The following is an 18,015-nucleotide window of genomic DNA, read 5'->3' as shown; positions in this document are numbered from 1 at the left end:
GGGCGGGGGGGGGCAGGATTTGGACTTCACAGGTCCACTCAGCCCTTGGCTTTTCAACTTGAACGGGGACCTGGGGTCACTGGGGAGCGGAGCTGGAGCCAGGGGCTGGCCTTTGAGGACAGCCTGCCACCCAGGTTTGGGGGGCCGGGGAGGGGAAGGAGGACACAGAGGAGGGCTCCTTAGTGGCCCCGAGGGTCTTTGCACTGGGTTGGGGGACGACGTCCCAGCCCCACCAGCTGCTGCATCTGCTAATTGTGTAAACCAGAGCTGTGGGGGCTCAGTCCCAAGGACCCGGGCAACTGGGCATGTCCTGGCAGGTTCAAGGATGGGGCCGCACGTCCAGCCAGGAGAGCTGGGGGGACCCTGGCCCGCCCTGCTTCCCTCCTGTGTGGGGTCTCCCGGGGTGTAAGAAGGCGGTGGGAGGGGGCCCTGCCTGGCCCTGGAGCTGGAGAGCGGGAGCCACAGGCAGAGCAACAGATCAAGTCTCGGGTCTGCTCAGCCTTGCGGTGAGCAACTTAACAGCACCGTGGTTTCTGTAAAATGGGTTTGCCGGCAGCACCTGGACGGCTTGTGATGCTGTCACGGTCACCGGGGCTGTGGTATGGCCTGTGTGGGACGAGGTGTGCGAGCCGCCCTGGGCACCCTGCAGGCACTGGGCGCGTCTGCATCGATGACCCCCGGGACTGCCTCCTTGCAGCGGGGCCGGAGCAGCCCCGTCTCGGTGGGCTTGCTGCTCCAGACGTGTGCGTGTGGCACGCGTGTACACACAGCCACCCTCTCCTGGAGAATCCAACGCGCTCGGCACCTGGAGGGGACCCCTCGACCTGTGTCCCAGCAGTGGCTCACCACGCCTTCCGGGGAGGAGGAGAAGAGGGGGAGAGGCGGCGGGGAGGTTGTGGGTGGAACATCGAGGAACCGGAAAGCCCCAAACCCCAAACAGCAGGGCGCGGGCCTCAAGCTAGGGTGTGTTTATTAATGGTCCTCCCGGAAGAAATGAAATGGAAATCCGGGGAGACACAAGGCACAGGCAACAAAGGGGGCCCTTTTCTCCACCAGGAAAAAAACAAATTCTGAACCTTCCGTAACCTCAGCCTCAGCGAAGGAACCGAAATTTGCAAACCCAGATAAACATCTGGGCAGCTCCAGTCCTGTTCAGAAGCAGCCGGCTTCCGGGGGCCCCAGCTGCTGCCTCCCGCCTCCCACGGCCTCGGGGGCCCAGGAGGAGCAGGTTCCCTCAGCATCCCCAGCTGCTCCCGTGCTTCCCAGGGAAGCCGACTTCCGGGCCGGCTGAGGGGCGGTTTCTGGGGCCCACTAGGACCCGCTGGAGCATCTTGGAGGGTAACAAAATACCAGAGGGCACACGGGCCTGTGGGCTTTGTGGGGTCTGCTGAGAGACTGTTTCCAGCTGTTTGGCAGGACAGGCGAGCGGCAAGTGGTACGCACACACACCGCTGGCTTGGAGGCAGAGTCCTACAGATCCCTCCAGGGGTGCTCCCCACGAGGGAGGCTGGCAGCCCCCTTTGACGTGCAGGGTGCGGGGCCTCTCCCTGCTGGCTTCGCCCTCCTCGAGGTGAGGCGCTTGAAGGCTTCCAGGCCCCGGTGGGTGCTCATGATCAGCCGGCTGTGTGGACACGCCGGCAGGACATGTGGGCGTGCCGGGTGGCCACCGTGCGCCGGAGCGGGACCACACGTCACACGGGCACACGCGCCTGCTCACGCTCCTCACAGGCCACGTGCCCCTACGGCCCGTGCACTCACGCACAGGCACACGCACAATCAGAGCCAGCCCGTCATAGGCAGACTCGGACTTCCAGCCCCTCTTCAGACCCAACCATTCTGCGAAGGACAGGTCTGCACCACGTGGGGCCAGGGCCCAGGAGCAGCGCTGCTTTCCGAGGCCCCTCGCTGGGGGGCCTCCCCACCCTGTCTGTGGGCCCGTCCCCACTGCCTGCCCCCGAGGACCTCCCAGCCCTTACTTCAGGTTGGAGAGCTCGAGGATGAGGCCTCGCACGGTGTCCGTTGCGTCCTCCATCCTGGCAGCTTCACAGGCCTTGATCCCCGCGAGGGTCCTGGCAGGAGAGGAGGGAAGACGAGCGGCCTGACTCGGTGGATGGCTCTGCCAACTCTTCCGGGGGCTTCCGCTGGGCCTCGAGCTGGCTTCCTTTCCAGATACTCATCCTGCGCCTCTCCCGAGGTTGACCTTTTCCAGATGTTAAGCCACCCCAGGCAGAACCCTGACGGCCACCCCAGCCGCTCCACCAGCAAAAGCACACCCAGGACCCAGCCGCTGCTCCCCCGGCCCCCAGCTCCCGCCCCTGCAGCCTGTCGCCTGGCGGCACGGGGCTGAGAACACGGAAACCCTCCTGGAGGCCCTCCACACCTGCACACCTCCAGACCCCGGCGCCTCCCTCCCGTCCCCCTTCCTCTCTCCTCCAGCCACACTGAATTCCTGCCATTCCCTGAGCACCTCTTAGGGCTCTGGAATGTTCCCTTCCAAATGTCTTCTCCTGGGGGGGGCTTCCCTGATCACCACGGTTAAAACTTTAACCCCCTTCCTGCTGTCTTTTTCTCCCCAACACTCCACCATCTGTGTGGTTTGCTTGTCCGCCTGTACTCCCCACACACCCCCGGCCCACCACCTCCCAGAGCCCAGAGTGGCTCCTGAGAGAGCGGGGGCTGGGCCGCAGCGCCCCCGGCTCCAGCGCATGTGGCCTGCAGACATGCGCAGAGGGGGGCCTCCTGGCCTCAGTCAGCTCTCCCTAGGGTCTCCCACACCCCAAGCTCAGCATGTCCCCCAGGCGGCCACTACAGAAACTCTGGGTCTGCTCCAGCTGCCTGAGTCACCCCAAGATGGCTGGCTGGCCAGGCCCTGGCCTCCTGTGTCTCACTCAGCCGCCGGCCCCCACACCCCAGGACCCCTGGGGGCTTCTGGACGCCCATGTGGGGTCACACAAGGCCGTGGGCTCTCCCTCTGCTCAAAGGACACTGGGGACACTTTGACTGAACTGCCTCTGGTCCCCTCTGGTGTGTGTGTGTGTGTGTATGTGTGTGTGTGTGTGAGCAAGCGTACACAGGTGCTGGTCATGGATGTGTGCAAGGGCAAGAGGTGGGCACACGGCCACCCTCTACCCCGAGGGGGAGGATAAGGAAGGGAACAAACTCCGCCAAGGACTGCGTGCCCAGCCTTCCCTCCAATCGCCAGACGGAAACACAACCTCGGCCATAAATAATCGACGAGCGTCCCTCTGCAGAGGCAGGCTCAGGTACGAGGTAACAAGAGGGTGGTGGCCGGTGCTAGCCCCGCAGGGCTGAGGGAAAGGACACAGAGGGAGGTGACGCACGCGCTGGCCTGCCTGGGGCAGAGCCAGGCGGGAAGTGAGGAGACAGGATGGGCCGGGGAGGTGCCAGAGCCGGGACGGGCCCCAAGATCCTCTGGGCCAGTGGTTCTCAGCCGTCTAGGTCCCCTCCCCTCCGTGGAGATCCGGGGAAGGCTCTGGACCCTCTCTCCAGACACACACACATGTGCACTCAAACGACGCACAGACCCGAGGCCCCAGCCCAGGGCTCCTGCAGACATGCTGCTTTGGGTGCAGACCACAGGTCCCCAGTTCGCCACTTGCGGGGAGGGTCAGGCGACACGTGCAGGGTGAAGGAGAGGGCTCGGCCCCCTTATGGACTGAGGAGAGTGAGGCCCGGCGAGGGCGTCAGGCTCTCCACCACCCTCCACCACACAGAGGGAGCTCGCAGGTGTGGGTGAGGGCCTGCAGGGGCTCCAGGGCCAGGAGAGCAGCGACACGTGCCCCCGCTTACCTCGGCTGGGCCTCAGCCAGGGGGCCTCCGTCAGCGCATGTGCCGGTGCCAGGCCAGCAGAGGCCCGCCCCACTCCCTGCAGGAAACACCTGGAGAGAGAGCACAGGTGTGAATGGCCTAGCTGGGCGAGCCCTGCACAGCGAAGGAAGTCACAAAGGGCTGGGGACTTCACTTCCCCTCGGCCACACCAGGAACACCCAGCCAGGACTCCTGCAGAGGAGAAGGGGTGCGGGGGGAGGGACGCCACGCCACCTAGACCTGGGGGCCACCAGCCCCTTGGAAAGTGAGCGGAACAGGGCAACGCCGAGCCCGACCGTGGAGTCCTCGCCAGGCCTGTGCCCTCCAATGGGCTGCCCTGCACCAGCTGTGGCTCTGTGCACACTCTGTCCCTGACAGCTGAGGCGTGGCGCCGTCTCCCCCTCATCCCACAGTATCTAGAAGGTACAGAGGAGACCCCGAGGGGTAGTGACAGTGGCATCCAGTGGGCATCTGGCACCGAGGGGAAGAAGTCAGACAAATAAGCCACGAGTCTTGTGTCAGGAAAAGATTTTGCAAATAGATTGCGAGAGGAAAATTCATAATTAATAGGAGAGAGAGCTAGATAACCCTGAGAAGCTTAAATTTCTAAATGTCAACGGTGGTTTAATTTTTGTGGAAAATGTCAGGCTCAATTATGGAGGCGACATACGTCCCTCGGAAAAGAGGCAAAGAGGCTGAGGTAGGGCGGCCGCCCAGGGCTGGCGGGCCTCTCCCTAGGGGACCAGAGTCCTGGGGGAGGGGCCTGTTCTAGAGACATCCTTCTGGAACGGAGCCCTCTCCCTCCACGGGGGTGGTGGTGAGTGAAGGGCCCCTGAATCCAGAGGACCAGACATGAAGACCCGCCTGTGGCCTGCGGTGCTCACCTGGGGACCATTCTGCCCAGGGGACACTTCACAATGTCTGGGAACAGTTGTGGTTGTCATGCCTGGTGAGGGGCTGCTACTGGCATTGGTGGGTGGGGCCAGGGGTGTGCCCAACACCCCACAGTGCACAGGACGGCCCCCACAGAGAAGGACCCGCCGGATGCCAGCAGGGGCGCCACAGGGAAGCCCCTGCAGACAGTACAGTATCTCCACGTGTCCAGCTGTGTCCTGCGGGCGACTCTGGGACTTCAAATGCAATTCCACGCCACACATTCACCCAACTCACTGCACCGTCCTCGGCCCTGAGAAGCGTCCTCCCTGCCAGGGGCACCACTGCCCCGAGGATGGTGTAAACGTGCCACGACACAGGCGGTCCTCACACTACATGCGCGGGGGCCACCGCCACAGGCCCCGAGAGGGACGAGGGACCCAGCTTTCTCAGTGACGGCCCTTTATGCAGCAGGCGGAGGCCCCGCCGGCCCTAGGGTGGCATCCTGTCCTCAGGGAGTTGCTGTGAGACGAAGCCCCACACTCTCCTGTGGGGGACCGGGACTGAAGCTGATCTGTCACTGCTGTGTAGCCTCTGCGCGTCCCCGAGTCGCCCCCTCCGCAGCGGCACTCCCTGTGGCGTCACGGGGAGGTGAGGTCCGGGGCCTGTTGGCACGAGGCTGCTGCTCCCCATCCACCTGCTCTGTTCCCAAGTGTCCCTGCCCACACGGCCTTCCAGCCGGGGGCCATCTGGAACCTTCCCATGGGAACCTGCTGTGCCTGGGCCGCCCTAGCTTGCTCAGGAACGCCGGGTGTCAAAACAACACGCGCCCAGGCGTCGGTGGCTGGGCCGGGGCAGCGCCTCCCCGGCGGCCCGGCGGGTCTGACCGGCCTGCACGGCACATTCCTTGGGGTTTGCAAAGCCAGCAGGGCTGGCGGCCTGTCCACAAGGGCTTGCTCCTTCGCCTGCTAGATGCCACCCAGTGTCCCAACTGCCTTCCCCACCTTCTCCCTCAGCCGCTGCCCAAGAGGCCAGACCCAGGGTAACCCAGACGGCTCTTCCCCCTAGGGGGGGCGCTTGTGTGCCTCAAGGGACGAGGCTGCCGGTATAACCCGTTGGCCCAGCACCCCGGCCTGTGATGACGTGGCAGATGCTCCTCTGGGAGAGGGAACACCTCGCGGTGGGTGACCCGCCAGATCTGCTGGCTCCCGGCATGGAGCAGGCTCTCCATAAATGTGGACTGAAGGAATTTTTTGAAACATTTCCACGGGGTTGGCCGGAGAGACAAAGGCCGAGGTTTGTGGAGGAGCTGGCCTCACGGGCCAGGCGGGCAGCTGAGGCGCAGCCGTGGGATCAGGCCCACCAGGGCGCAGACGCAGCCTGCCCCTCCCGCTGCATCCCCGGGGCAGGTGCCCAACCTCCTCAGGCCTCGGCCTAGCTTCGAAGCCACACCTGTGTGGAAAGAGAACCACCCACCTGCGGGCGGGCGCGGCTGCACACACTCAGGCCAGGCTCCGGTGCACCAGCGCCAGGGAGGGGGCACTTCCCGGGCAGGGCCGCCAGCTGCCCCGACAGGCGAACCCCAAAGGCCCAGGAAGGCACTGTTGGGCTGCTCGCCCACTGCCTGTCGGCGGGCAGACCCCCAGAGGAAGCAAAGCAAAGGGCCTACAAGTTCCAGCAGAAAAGCTGAATTCCGTGTACGTTTGAGAAAGAATCATATCAGGGGCCCCAAGTGACCCTAAAGATGGGCAAAGGCTCTTCCCAGTTGGGAAGCAAAGTCCCCTTCCCCAGGCCCAGCTTTGAGGTCACTGGCTTCTTCTGGCGCCCTCCATATACCCCCGGGGACCCTGCAGCCAGGGTGGGGCACTGGAAGGTGGGGGGGGGCTGACAAAATCCGTGTGTGTCCCTGCCCCGGGCTCCTCAGCTCCCACATGGATGGGCCCCTCACAGAAACACAGGTCTGTCCTTTCTGGAAAATCACTGTGTCCACACCCACCGAAGCCACGACTCAGACCCCCAAACCCGTCTGCGGTATAATCAGATCGCCCATCTCCCCTACCCTGGATGGTTTGGGGGAGGGCCCAAGGCCGTTGGGGTTGCCTGGGACAGTCCGGCTGCAGCTCGGGGAAGCTCTCACCTGCTCAGGGGGGGCTTCAAAGTCGGGGCCTTCCAGGGCGGCCTGTATCTGGCTGTCGGGCAGGAAGTCGAGGTCCATGGCCGGGGACCCTCCCCAGACGGCCCGCTCTGCAGAGCTGGGAGGCTGCTCAGGCTGGCCTGCGGAGCCTGAAGGGACGTCTGGGCAGCCCTGGCCGGCCCCCGCCTCCCAAGTCGGGCCGTCCACTGCTCCTCTGTGCGCTGGCGGAGTGGAGGCTCCCAGGGGCAGACGGAGCGCCCCCAGGTCTTGCTCTCGGCTCTGGCTGCCTGACTCGGCTGCCTCTTCACCCGTGGGCTGGGACAGCAGAGGCCGGGCACACACACCTCCTGGCCCCTCTTGATCCGCGCCCGGCCCCCGTGTCTGATCAACGCCCAGGCCCACTTCCGAGGCTAGAGAACTGGCCTCTCCAGCACTTACTGTGGCCTCTCGGACCCCATGAGCCAGAGCCAGGGCGGCTGCAGGGCCCTCTGGGATGTCACCAGGGGGCCTGTCTTCCTGCCCTGCCTCCCCTCTACCTCCTGTGGTCTCCCTGGTGAGAGACACGCTTCCGAGCAGGGCCCCACTGTGGCATCCTTCAGGGGCCTTCCCGCTGGCAGAGGCAGGTGGCCCCACGGCAGCCTCCCCATCTGGCCCCGCCACCTCTGGAGCCCTCTGTTCTGGCTCGGCGGGGTCCGTGCTCACGGCTGTGATGACAACGGTCGCAAGGCAGGAGGGCCTTGGGCTGCTACAGCTCTGCTCTGCTCCCCCGCCAGTCCCACTGGGTGCCCGCACGGGGTCAGGGAGGCCCCGAGTGGCCGGGCCCAGGATGCCGTCTCCTCCCTCCTGCTGCCCCTCAGGCAGGTCAGCCCCTGCTCCCCTTTGGGCACCTCCCTCCCGGGGGGCTCCTGGGTCTGGCTCCTTCTCTTCAGCGTCACTGCTCGGCAGGTGCCCTTCCTGGCCACAGTCGCCTGGAAACCAAGCCCCCTCCGTGCTTCCACCATCTGGTGTGCTGGTCCCTTGCTCCGACAGGTGGCCCTGGCTGGCCCTCTCTGAGGCCACGGGCACTGTTCCCCATTCTGGAGCGGCATCAGTGGAGGCCGAGGGCTGAGGATGCCCACTGCTGGGCACTGGCATCACGGGGTTTTGGCTGCTGTGCCCAGGGGGGGCGCCGTCCGCCTGGGTCTGGTCTCCCGGCCCCCTGGCTTCCCGGAGAGCATGCCCCAGGGACTCCTCCCAAGGCTGGCTTTCTGCCTGCTGGGCACTGGGCTCTGGCGGTGCTTCCTGTGGAGACAAAAAGACCCAGGCTTGGGCCTTCAAAAATCAACCACTCTGAGGATTTTTCTAGTCGTTACCATCCCTAAACAAAGACTCATCTGCTGCGCGGATGCTGGGGCACCCAAATAGGGTTCAGTACCAGTGCCGGGCAGAGTTAGAGCAGGGGGTGGCGGGGAACCACGGGCACAGGAGTCCCTCCTTCCGCCAGCTCCTTCTCCCCTCTCCGCCGGCCCCCCGCACGTGGAGGCTCTCGGGAAGGGCAAGGATACAAACACCCAGGAGGCCCGTGGGTCTTTCCCGTGTCCACTGCCCGGCCTTGGCGCCGGACCACGGTTACACAAGACGTTGCCACTGGGGCAGCCGCAGGAGGCCACGCAGGGAGCCCTCTGTGCTGTGCTGGTTTTTAATTGTGGTAACATACGCATAACATAAAATTCACCATCTTGACCGCTTTGACAGGTCCAGCTCAGTGGCGTAAAGTATATTCACACTGTTGTACGGCCGTCACCACCGTCCGTCTCCAGGACTTCTTCATCTTGCACAACTGAAACTCTGTCCCCATTAAACCACCACTGTCCCTCCCCTGACCTCCAGCAACCTCCGCTCCACTCTCTGTCTCTATGAATCTAACTCTTCTGGGGACCTCACGTAAGTGGAATCACACAGTATTTGTCCTTTGGTGACTGGCTTATATCACTTAATGTCCTCAAGGCTCATCCATGTTGTAAGATGTATTAGAACACCGTTCCTTTTTTTTTCTTTTTTTTTTTTATGCGAAATATCAGCCCTGAACTAACATCTGATGCTGATCCTCCTCTTTTTTTGCTGAGGAAGACTGGGCCCTGGGCTAACATCCATGTCTATCTTCCTCTACTTTATATGGAACGCTGCCACAGCATGGCTTGACAAGCGGTGCGTCGGTGCGCACCCGGGATCCAAACCTGTAAACCCCAGGCCGCCGCAGCGGAGCGCACGCACTTAACCGCTTGCACCACCCGGCGGCCCCCCATCGTTCCTTTTTAAGGCTGAATAATACTCCATCGTGTGGACAGACCGTGTTTCCTTTATCCATTCATCCACTGATGGACACTTGGGTCCATACTGTTTTCGTAACTTTCTAAGAATCTATAATTTCAAGATACAAAGTTAAGCGGGGGAGGTGACCTGATGGAGGTGGGAGGGCAGCAGAGCAGGCCGGGGGAGGGTGGTCCCGGCCGGGCCGCAGATGGAGCACCACCCCTTAGGGAGACGGCAGCTCCACCCCCCAGGAGCTCAGCCCTCACCCCTGGGGAGCCACCGCAGCCCGGTCTCCCCGCCTCCAGACACACGCATCTGACACTCCCGCCCGGCATCCCCACTCACCGCCGCCGTCACACGGCCAGCACCAGCTCCTGAGCGTCCCCTCTGAGTCTCCCTGTCTCAGCTCACAGCAAGAGCTTCAAGCTATTCGGGCCCTAGCCCTGGAGTCTGCCCGTCACCTCCCCTCTGCTCACAGCCACACTGTCAGCCCTCCCTTCAAACTGGACTTGGAGTAAATGAACCCAGCATGCAGGGACTGAGGGCTGCACCCGCGGGCACCCTGCAGACAGCAGCTGCTCCCTCGCTTCTGTCGTACGGTTACCAACCCTGGGGGGACGCCTCCTGCACAGTCACCTCCCCACACGGAGCAGGGCCACCCTCTCCAGGAGGCGGTCTGCACTGCAAGTGTCGGACCAGCGACGGTCGCGGCGTGTCAACCTTCAGTGAGGCCACTGCCGACCAGCCTGCGGAGTCACACAGCCTCTCCTGCCTCGAGGGTGGAGCTACCACCTCCTCTCATTAAACTAAACCTTTTGTGAGATCATTGCAGAGTCACATGCAGCGGGAGGAACTGAAGTGAAAGATCTCGTAGGCCCCTTGCCCAGGTTCCCCCGCGGCAGCATCTGGCATAACTCCAGTGCTCTATCACGACCAGGGGCTTGGCACGGATCAAGTCCCCAACCTTCTTCGGCTCTCCGGCTGCCCTGCCCTCGCTTGCGTGTGTGTGCTAAGTTCTACACTGTTCTCCCACCAGTGGAGGCTGTGGATCCAGCACCAGTTAAGATCCTGAGAAGCTCCAACACGAGGACCCCCGTGCTGCCACCTGTAGCCACACTCGCCTCCCGCCCACCCTGGCTCCAGCCCCCACAACCACGAGCCGCCCTCCATCTCTACGATTTTGTCACTTCAGTCCTGTGCTGTGAGCGCAATCCTGCAGCCTGCGGCCTTTTGGGACTGGCTCCCCACGCCGCACACAGCCCTGGAGAGCCCGGCGGCTGCGCGGCTCAGTAGCCTGCCCTCTTCCACGGCTGGGTTGGGCTCCACCGTGGGGCCGGACCACGGTCTGCTCAACCGTCCACCCGCCGAGGGATATCTGGGGTGTTCCCAAGTTGGGGCGATTCCAAACACAGCTGCTGGGAACACCCAGCACTCACCTTCCCAGGGACATGTCTTGCCAGAGACATCGTGAGCCCCAGAGCTCAAGGCGGAAAGGACAAGAGAGCACTTGGCAAGGCCCTCGACCCCGACTCACACAAAAGTCTCAGGGTTGGAATGTGGGCTGCCCCTCTGGGCTTTACGACTCGCACGCACCCTGGGCAAGAGGGCTCTGGCCGCGACCCTCCCGCGCAGGCGCAGCTGTCCGGAGAGCCTCTCGCAGGCTGAACACAGTTGCGAGGCCAGGCCAAGGGGCCGCGCACCTACAGTGCTCTGCCCGGCCGGTTTTAAGGCCTTACCGAGCCACAGGCCCCACTCCCGAGGTCCTCTGCCCTCCGGGCGGCTTGTCGTGTAACCGTCTTCCTGGGCTTTGCAAACTGAGGCACGAACCTCCCAAGTGAGGTCTGTGAACCAGAAACAAGAACAAAGCAGCAGTAAAGATAAGGGAGGAAGGCAGGCCCAGGAAAAACCAAGCAGCAAGGCCCGTTCCTTTCTCCAGCCTCCAACGCGGCCCCTGCCCCCATCCCTGTGCACACTCTCCCGAGCCCGCCTGGGCAGAGTGAGCAGGAACACGGACTCCAGCTGCAGGGGCCAGCTCTTGTGCAAGCACGAGGCTGCGAACCGGCTCACCTGGGAAGGGGGAAGGCGCCCTGGCTCCTCTTCTGGCTGCCTGAGGAGCCTGGAGGGGGGTCCTGCTTCCTCCTCAGGGGAGCTGGGCGGAGAAAGACAAAACAGAGGAGGTTCTGAAGTCCTCCGAGGCTGCCAACATGCTTCGTAAGACAGGGAAGGAGCTCCGAAGGCAGAGTAGTGCTCAGAGCCTCCTCTGAGGGAGGCCTGGAGCCCCTGCCTGGAGGGAGGGGGGTGGGCAGCACCCTGCAACGTTAACCGCCAGGAAGCATGCAGAGCCCCACAGCCGGGGTGTGAGCGGCACCTCTGCCCTACAAGCCCAGGAGCCGCTCCTGCAGAGAGAACAGGAATTCTCATGTGGACTGACGGCCCAGCCCCAAGTCTGCCAATGCTAGAGGAGGGAAGTGCAGATGCGGGAAACACGGGGTCCAAAACACGGCGCAGTCACAGTTGCCGCAACGTGGAAGCCACGGAGACGTCCTGCGGCAGGGGAGCGCATAAGTAAACTGTGGTGCCTCCCGACAACGGGGCAGTACTCAGCGCTGGAGAGAAAGGGCTCTGGAGCCATGAACAGACGTGGAGGAGCCTTAAGTGCGTGTTCCTCAGTGAAAGAAGCCATCTGAGAAGACAGTGGCCTGTGTGATTCCAACTCGGTGACGCTCTGGAAGAGGCAGAACTAGGGAGACAGTAAAAAGATCAGTGGTCGCTGAGGTGGGAGGGAGAGGAACAGGCAAGGATTTTCAAGGCAGTGAAATACCCCGTATGACACTATAATGGTGGAAACACGTCACCACCCATTTGTCCAAACCCACAGGATGTACACCAAGAGTGAGCCCTCAAGTCAACTACGGACTCTGGGTGACAATGAGGTGTCCACGGAGGTTCATCCTTGGTGACAAATGCACCATTCCCGTCAGTGATGGTGATAATGGGGGAGGCCGTGCATGTGTGGGGGCCGGGGGTATGTGGGAAATCTCCATTTTACTGTAAGCCTAAAACTGCTTGAAAAAAATAAACTGCTCTTAAAAAAAAAACTGGTGAGACTTATGGCTATAGCTAAATAAATGTGGATATGTATATGGTAAAAAAAGATCGACATCTGGAACTGAAACTTACACGATTTCAACTTTGGAAGGGGAGCAGGAGGAGGCATGAGGACACGCTAAGGGGCCTGCGCTGCGCCCAGGCAGGTTACGGAGACAGAACGAGCCTAGATGCTGATGGCAACAGTCTGCTCCACGGTTTTTAATTGGGACGGGGTGTTCGGGAGGCTTCTGGGGTGCTGCTGGCAAGATGTCATTTCTCAACACGCATGTGTTCCGCTTGTCTGCTTTCTGTTCTTTTTTTCCTGTGTTATATTTCTGTGCATGTGGTACTTCTTAGTAAAACATTTAAAAAACAACAGAAAACAAGAGAGTGGGAACCCACTTCTGTGGGCTCCATTCCCGTGGACTCAGACGGCAGGGCGGGCAGCAGCCGAGACCCCGTGGGCCCTGTTGGCCTCTCCGGGAGTGAGGGGCGTGGTGACACTGCGGTGTCTGTCTGGGAGAAGGGCTGTGACACATGGCCCCTCTTCATGTCACACACACAGGGCTGCCTTCCGTCCTCAGACTGCAATGACCTGAGATCAGATACGCACACCCCCGGCCCCCGAGAAAACTGCTCTGTCAGCGGCCCACATGCCTCAATTTCTAATTCAGAAAATTTGGCAGTCCCATCCATGACGCCTTCTCTGAAGACTCTGGCTGGCAGGAACCGCTCTTCTCCTAACTCCTGCTAACCCTTCCTACTTTGCTCAAGTTACGTGTGGTTTAACCCTGTGGACAGACTAAACTGTTCTCCAGGTCTTTCTTTTTCCCCACTGTGCATAATGACATATATCCTGAAAAAATTAAGGAACTGGGGAAACGGAGCCAGACGCAGCCAGCTCAGACCCGGCCTTGCACCAGCTCAGAGGCCTTGGGCAAGTCATTTGCTCTCTTGAAGCCTCAGGGTCCTTACCAGTCAAATGGGGAGAAAAACTGACTTTACAGCTGCAAGGATCCAATGAGCTGATGTGTGTAAAGCGCTTATTAACTCGCTGCCTGGCACACAATGATTGTTTTTCCCTTTTACTAGTCATTATTTAGCAGACCCACGACTCCTTGGTCCCTTCTTGATTGAGAAGGAATGTGGGATACATACGGATTAGGCCAGCAGACAGGACATGCTGTTGCATCCGTAACTAAGTGACCTTGGAAATTGGAGGTTTTCCTCGCCTGTGGTTAAAACATCGACCTTTCTTGCTGGAGAAGCGAGTCCTGGGAGGAAAGCTTCAAGAAGCACAGTCTGAGGGCCCTGAGCCCCCGGGGGAGGCACCGCATGGGACGGGTTGTGTTGGTCCCCCCGCCCCCCAACCCTGTGCACTGGCCCCTGTGCTGTGCTGTCATCAGGGAGGCTGCTGGAAGATTCTCAGCCACCTACCTGGAGGCCGCCTGTCCTGGCTCCTCCCTGCTCCGCTCTGCAGAGGAAGCGGGTCCTGAGCTGCCTTCTGACTCATCAGGGTGATGTAAACAGCCCGACTGGGAACTCTGGGGGGCCCCATCACAGTCTCCTAGCCTCAAGTTCTTTGGGGGTTTCGGAAGACGGATTCCTTCTCCTCCTGGTTAGAGACAAAGGGAGATGAAAGGGTGGCGTGTTAGAAACAACCAAACAAGGCAGGACCACCGCGGCCAAGCGAGCAGGCTCGTCCAAGGCCAGGACACCCCTGCTCCGACGGCCGCCTGGAGAGCGAGAGATGGGATGCAACCTCGTCCAAGAGGTGGGACCTAGGAGCTTACGCGGCCATGGGATTCTAAGGCCTTTTCGCTACGGCCTGGTCGTGGCTGTGGCTGAATCCTGAGGGAGCCTGGCGTGGCTCCAAACCACCCGAGACACCCTGGCCCAGCCGGTCTCTCTGGGGAAGTGGCAGGAGGTACGTGCTGGCTCTTCCAAGTCTCAGCTCAAATTTCCCTGCAGAGGGGCCACCCCTGACTCCTCCACAGAGCACCCCCTTGCAGCCCCAGGCTCTGCCTCCTTCACGCCACAGCTTTCCTGCAAGGACCCCATGGACTGGGTCATTTTCTGGCCCCCCTCTACAACGTGCTCCATGCAAGGAGGGGCCTCGTCTGCAGGGTCCCCCGTGCCTAGAAGAGCATCCAGGAGATCACTCCCGGGGAGATGCAGCCAGCACTGGATCCCGTGTCCTCTAGTTTCTCGATGTCCGCAGAGCACCCCCACCGGGAGAGCTGGGACCCGAGTCATTGAGTGCCAAGGTGATGTCTCGGCCGCCCCTGGTCCCTTACATCTCTGCGATACCTTCCCCATCGCTGAGTGCAACTTAGAACCTAAAGGTGCTTATTAACAGCTATTTGTTGAATGAAGGAAACTCCCTTGCACAGAAACTGCCACCAGCGGCTGGCTTGGACGACCTCCCCAAACCTGACCCCGACTTAATCACCGATTCAATGAACAAATGCTAAGGGCTGACTCTGGTGAGTTCCACGCCAGACACTGGCCTGACAACCTGGGTGCGTCAAGACAAAACTTTGAGGTAGGGTCCTGCTGTAATGCCCATTTTACAGATCAGAAACCCAAGGCACATGGAGCCAAGGGATCGGGACTGGGATGCAGGCAGTCCAACTCCAGAGCCTGCACACTTCACTGTACTTGAGCATTTACTGAGCACATACTGTGTACTGTGCTTCTGAGAACAAAAAGACTAACCAGACCCAGGCCTGATCTTCCTGGGTTCAGGGAGGGAGACCCTTTTGAACCTCTGCTCCCTCCTCCCAACGCCGACGCCGGGGTCCTCCTCAGCACTCCCCTGGCTGTTCATACTCCACTAGACGGCAGCGCCTTCCTGTCATTTCCCCTAACTCTGTCCATACGGTACGGTTCATGCGTGCCATTAAGAACTGTACTCCACTGCCGTGTATTCAGTTAGCTCTCCCCATGAGGAGCATTTTCCTTTCTCCCGACTAGACCTTGAGGGTGCTGAGGGCAGGAACCGAGTCCTCTGCACCCTTTGACCTCATCCCTGCCCTGCCTCTGCCCCCAGGTGCCCACCCCAGCACTGCCTCTAGGGCCAGGCTCCGACCCACGTTTCTTACACTAACACATTCCCACCTTGAGGCTTGCCAAAAAAGGCAAAATACAGCAGCTTCGTTTACTTGGTTTCTTAAGATGCCCAGACACTAGCTCGCTTTGCTTGTCCAATGAACATTTGTACCAAATAAAAAGCAAAAATATCAACAGAAGTGAAGAGCCTCCCCTTTCCTTCCGGTGATCTGTCCCCACAAGACTAATTTAAGAAAAACGAAGGCCAAACCTTGTGTAGTGCAGGGAAACGGCCTCTTTCACCACCTGCCAGAATCATCTGTCTCTCTCCCCGCCCCATCCAGGACACACAGAAACTGCTGTCCCGGGCCGGCCCAGGGGGCCACTGATCTGGGGAGTCCACTGCCAAGAGAGGCCCCAAGAGACCTGCTGTGGGTGGGCCTGTCCCCGGCTCCCCCCAGGTCAGAGAAATTCCTGTGCCTCCAAGCAGCCTGTTGTGCATCTCTGCACAAAAACATTTCAACCCGTTGGTAATTAATTTTCTATCCCACATCTTGGGAAAAAAATGAGTGTTCCTCCCTAAGTTCATTAAGCACTCAGTAAAGAAGTCATTTCTAAACTTTTGAGAAGTTGAAGTTACCTTAGACAATAACAAGGAAATGGAACCATACCATGTAATATGGGCCGTCTTTCTTTTTGAACGAGGAAATTCTACGTGTATATTGACAAGTAAAGACAATCTTGATCTACCAGGAAGCGGAAAACGGAGGGTGCAGAGCAGAACGTGTGATGACTCAATTTTCCAATAAAAACACTCTATTTGCGTATACACAGAAAAAGTTTAGAAGCAGCAGTGTGCCGCGGTTCATTTCCTGGTTTTTAAGCTGTACTACATGGCTGATCACCGTCCTGCGGTTTTGCCAGACGGCAACGTTAGGGGAAGCTGGGGGAAGGGGAGACAGAACTCTCAACTATTTCTTGCAACTTTTCTGTAAGCCCCAAATTATTTCAAAATGAAGTTTTCTGAAAAGCCTGGAAGGGCAATCATAACAGCAGCATGCATCGGTGTCCTTCCTGGGGTCTACTCTCCGTGCTCTGCAAATATACTAACCCACGTGTGAGCTCTGGGCCTGGCTCTCAACCTCGGCACAGCTGACCTCCGGGGCTGCATCATTCTGGGTCATACAGGCCATCCGGGGCGCTGTAGGATTCTGAGCAGCATCCCTGGCCTCAGCCACTAAATGACAGTACCACCCCCAACACACAATTGTGAAAACCAAATATGTCTCTAGATGTTGCCAAATGTCCTCTAGGGGGCAAATTCCTCCCTGACCAGGTTGAGAATCACTAAAGGAAGGGTAGGTGCTCTTAGGATCTCCTATATACAGAAAGGGGAAACTGAGGCCCAGAGTACATCATCTGCCATCATGCAGTGAGCAGGAGTGCTGGGAGGAACCCAGGTCTTGGCTCAAGAGCAAAGCACTTAGCCACACACCAGATGGCCGTGCAGCACGTCGAGCCCTATCCAGGGGTCGTCTTTGAGAGTGGGCCCCAGGGAGGTGGCACCCCGCCCTGAAGGCTGTGGGATCCCACCGGGGGCTCCAGGAAGCCCCACGAAGCTTTCCCTTCTCACTGTATGCACTCCTCCGTAGTTTATACTTTCCTTACCGGCACGTATTAAGTCATCACTTTCTTCTTAAGGAGCTTGGTGTGGTCATGGTAGCATCTCTGCAATCAGTAAGCCCACATTCCTCCCACCAGCAGAGGCAGCACTAAAGAGGTGTCCACCCGAACGACCAAGTACCTGAGGTCCGAGCCTTCTTCCTCTTACTCATGTTATCCTTCCTTGAGAAACCTGAAAACAGCCAGCCAAACCCCAGCATTACACTCAGTCCCCGCCCCTGGGCGCAGAGCCCCCTGCCTCGCTGAGGGCGGAAGCCCCCCGCGCCCACCTCGGCCCATCTGGCTGCTCCGAGGGGTCAGCTGGGCCCCACGAGGGCACAGGGCGGGAGCCACAGCCACGTCGGCTGTGGCCGGGGAAGAAGTGGAACCTGCGCGCTGCGGAGGGGACGGGGACTGCCCGGCGCCTGCCCAGGGCCTCCGCGCACGTGGGCACCGGGTCCTCGTGGAAAGCCCTGGGGACCCGGGACCTCGTCCCTAAGTCGGGGCGGCGTTTGTGAAGCCCCCTTCCTCCAGACAGGGGTCTCCAGGACCCTTCCGGGGACACCTGGGGACTTCAGAGGGGCCACTTGGGGCCCTTCGAGGAGTGGCGAGCCCTTCGGGGATGCTTGGGGCCTGGGAGGGGCCGGAGTCGCCTCAGGGGCCGATGAGCCCACACCGACCTGGGCGCAAGGAGTCGTCAGGTCTCGCTGTCCTTATCGGGAACTAGGGAGGTCGGCCTGGATCTGCTGGGGGACAAGTCGGTTAAATCATTTGCGTTAATTTTGGGGGGAAAACACCAGTAGGCCCTCACGGAGACGGGGCAGCCGGGGCGCTGGAGCCGAAGGGCCAGGAGGCCCCTCAGGGCCGGGGCCCGAGCGCTGTGGACCCGGCTTCCGGTGACCAGGCCCACACTAGCCCCACCCCGGCCACTGAAAAGTGAGGACTGCCCAGACCGAGACCGCCAGGTGAGGCCGGAGCCCGTAGGAGGCCGTGAGACGCCGCCTCCCCCGTCACCCGCGTGCGCCCCGCCTCTTTCCCGCGCACTGCGAGGCCCCGCCGCGCGCATGCGCGATGCTAGCACCGCC

General features: G+C 60.7%; 1 protein-coding gene across 6 annotated transcripts; it reads right to left on the bottom strand.

Moving 5' to 3' along the window:
* Window positions 1-953: 953 nt before the first annotated feature.
* Window positions 954-17,946, bottom strand: BRME1 (break repair meiotic recombinase recruitment factor 1). Of its 6 annotated transcripts, XM_058525542.1 has the most exons (9): window positions 17,611-17,946; window positions 17,073-17,123; window positions 13,655-13,832; window positions 11,195-11,276; window positions 10,864-10,968; window positions 6,839-8,116; window positions 3,811-3,899; window positions 1,977-2,069; window positions 954-1,621 (listed from the first exon to the last, which is right to left on the bottom strand). In XM_058525542.1, the coding sequence occupies exons 2-9, from the start codon at window positions 17,101-17,103 to the stop codon at window positions 1,471-1,473; spliced, it is 2,007 nt and encodes a 668-aa protein (XP_058381525.1). In that variant the 5' UTR covers window positions 17,104-17,123; window positions 17,611-17,946; the 3' UTR covers window positions 954-1,470. The 6 variants fall into 6 exon arrangements, 4 of the variants coding, with proteins under 4 accessions (XP_058381525.1, XP_058381523.1, XP_058381524.1 ...); XM_058525540.1 differs by lacking the exons at window positions 17,073-17,123; window positions 17,611-17,946 and adding an exon at window positions 13,376-13,503 and having other exon boundaries at window positions 11,195-11,867; window positions 13,655-13,718; XM_058525541.1 differs by lacking the exons at window positions 13,655-13,832; window positions 17,073-17,123; window positions 17,611-17,946 and adding an exon at window positions 12,308-12,427 and having other exon boundaries at window positions 11,195-11,867.
* Between the last annotated feature and the right edge of the window lie 69 nt (window positions 17,947-18,015).

Source organism: Diceros bicornis, chromosome 30 (assembly GCF_020826845.1).
Source record: "Diceros bicornis minor isolate mBicDic1 chromosome 30, mDicBic1.mat.cur, whole genome shotgun sequence".
NCBI classification, from domain to species: domain Eukaryota; kingdom Metazoa; phylum Chordata; class Mammalia; order Perissodactyla; family Rhinocerotidae; genus Diceros; species Diceros bicornis.
Note: the sequence above shows the minus strand (reverse complement) of the source record. Positions and strands in the feature narration are given on the sequence as shown.

Bases quoted from the DNA above. Each gene is read 5' to 3' on its own strand.
- BRME1 (XM_058525540.1), bottom strand. From the start codon at position 11,548: ATGAGAATTCCTGTTCTCTCTGCAGGAGCGGCTCCTGGGCTTGTAGGG. The intron at 8,117-10,863 runs GTAAGGCCTTAA...TTGTCTCCACAG, and splicing joins GGAGTGGGGCCTGTGGCTCG to GAAGCACCGCCAGAGCCCAG. The intron at 3,900-6,838 runs GTGAGAGCTTCC...CTCTCTCTCCAG, and splicing joins TTGAAGCCCCCCCTGAGCAG to GTGTTTCCTGCAGGGAGTGG.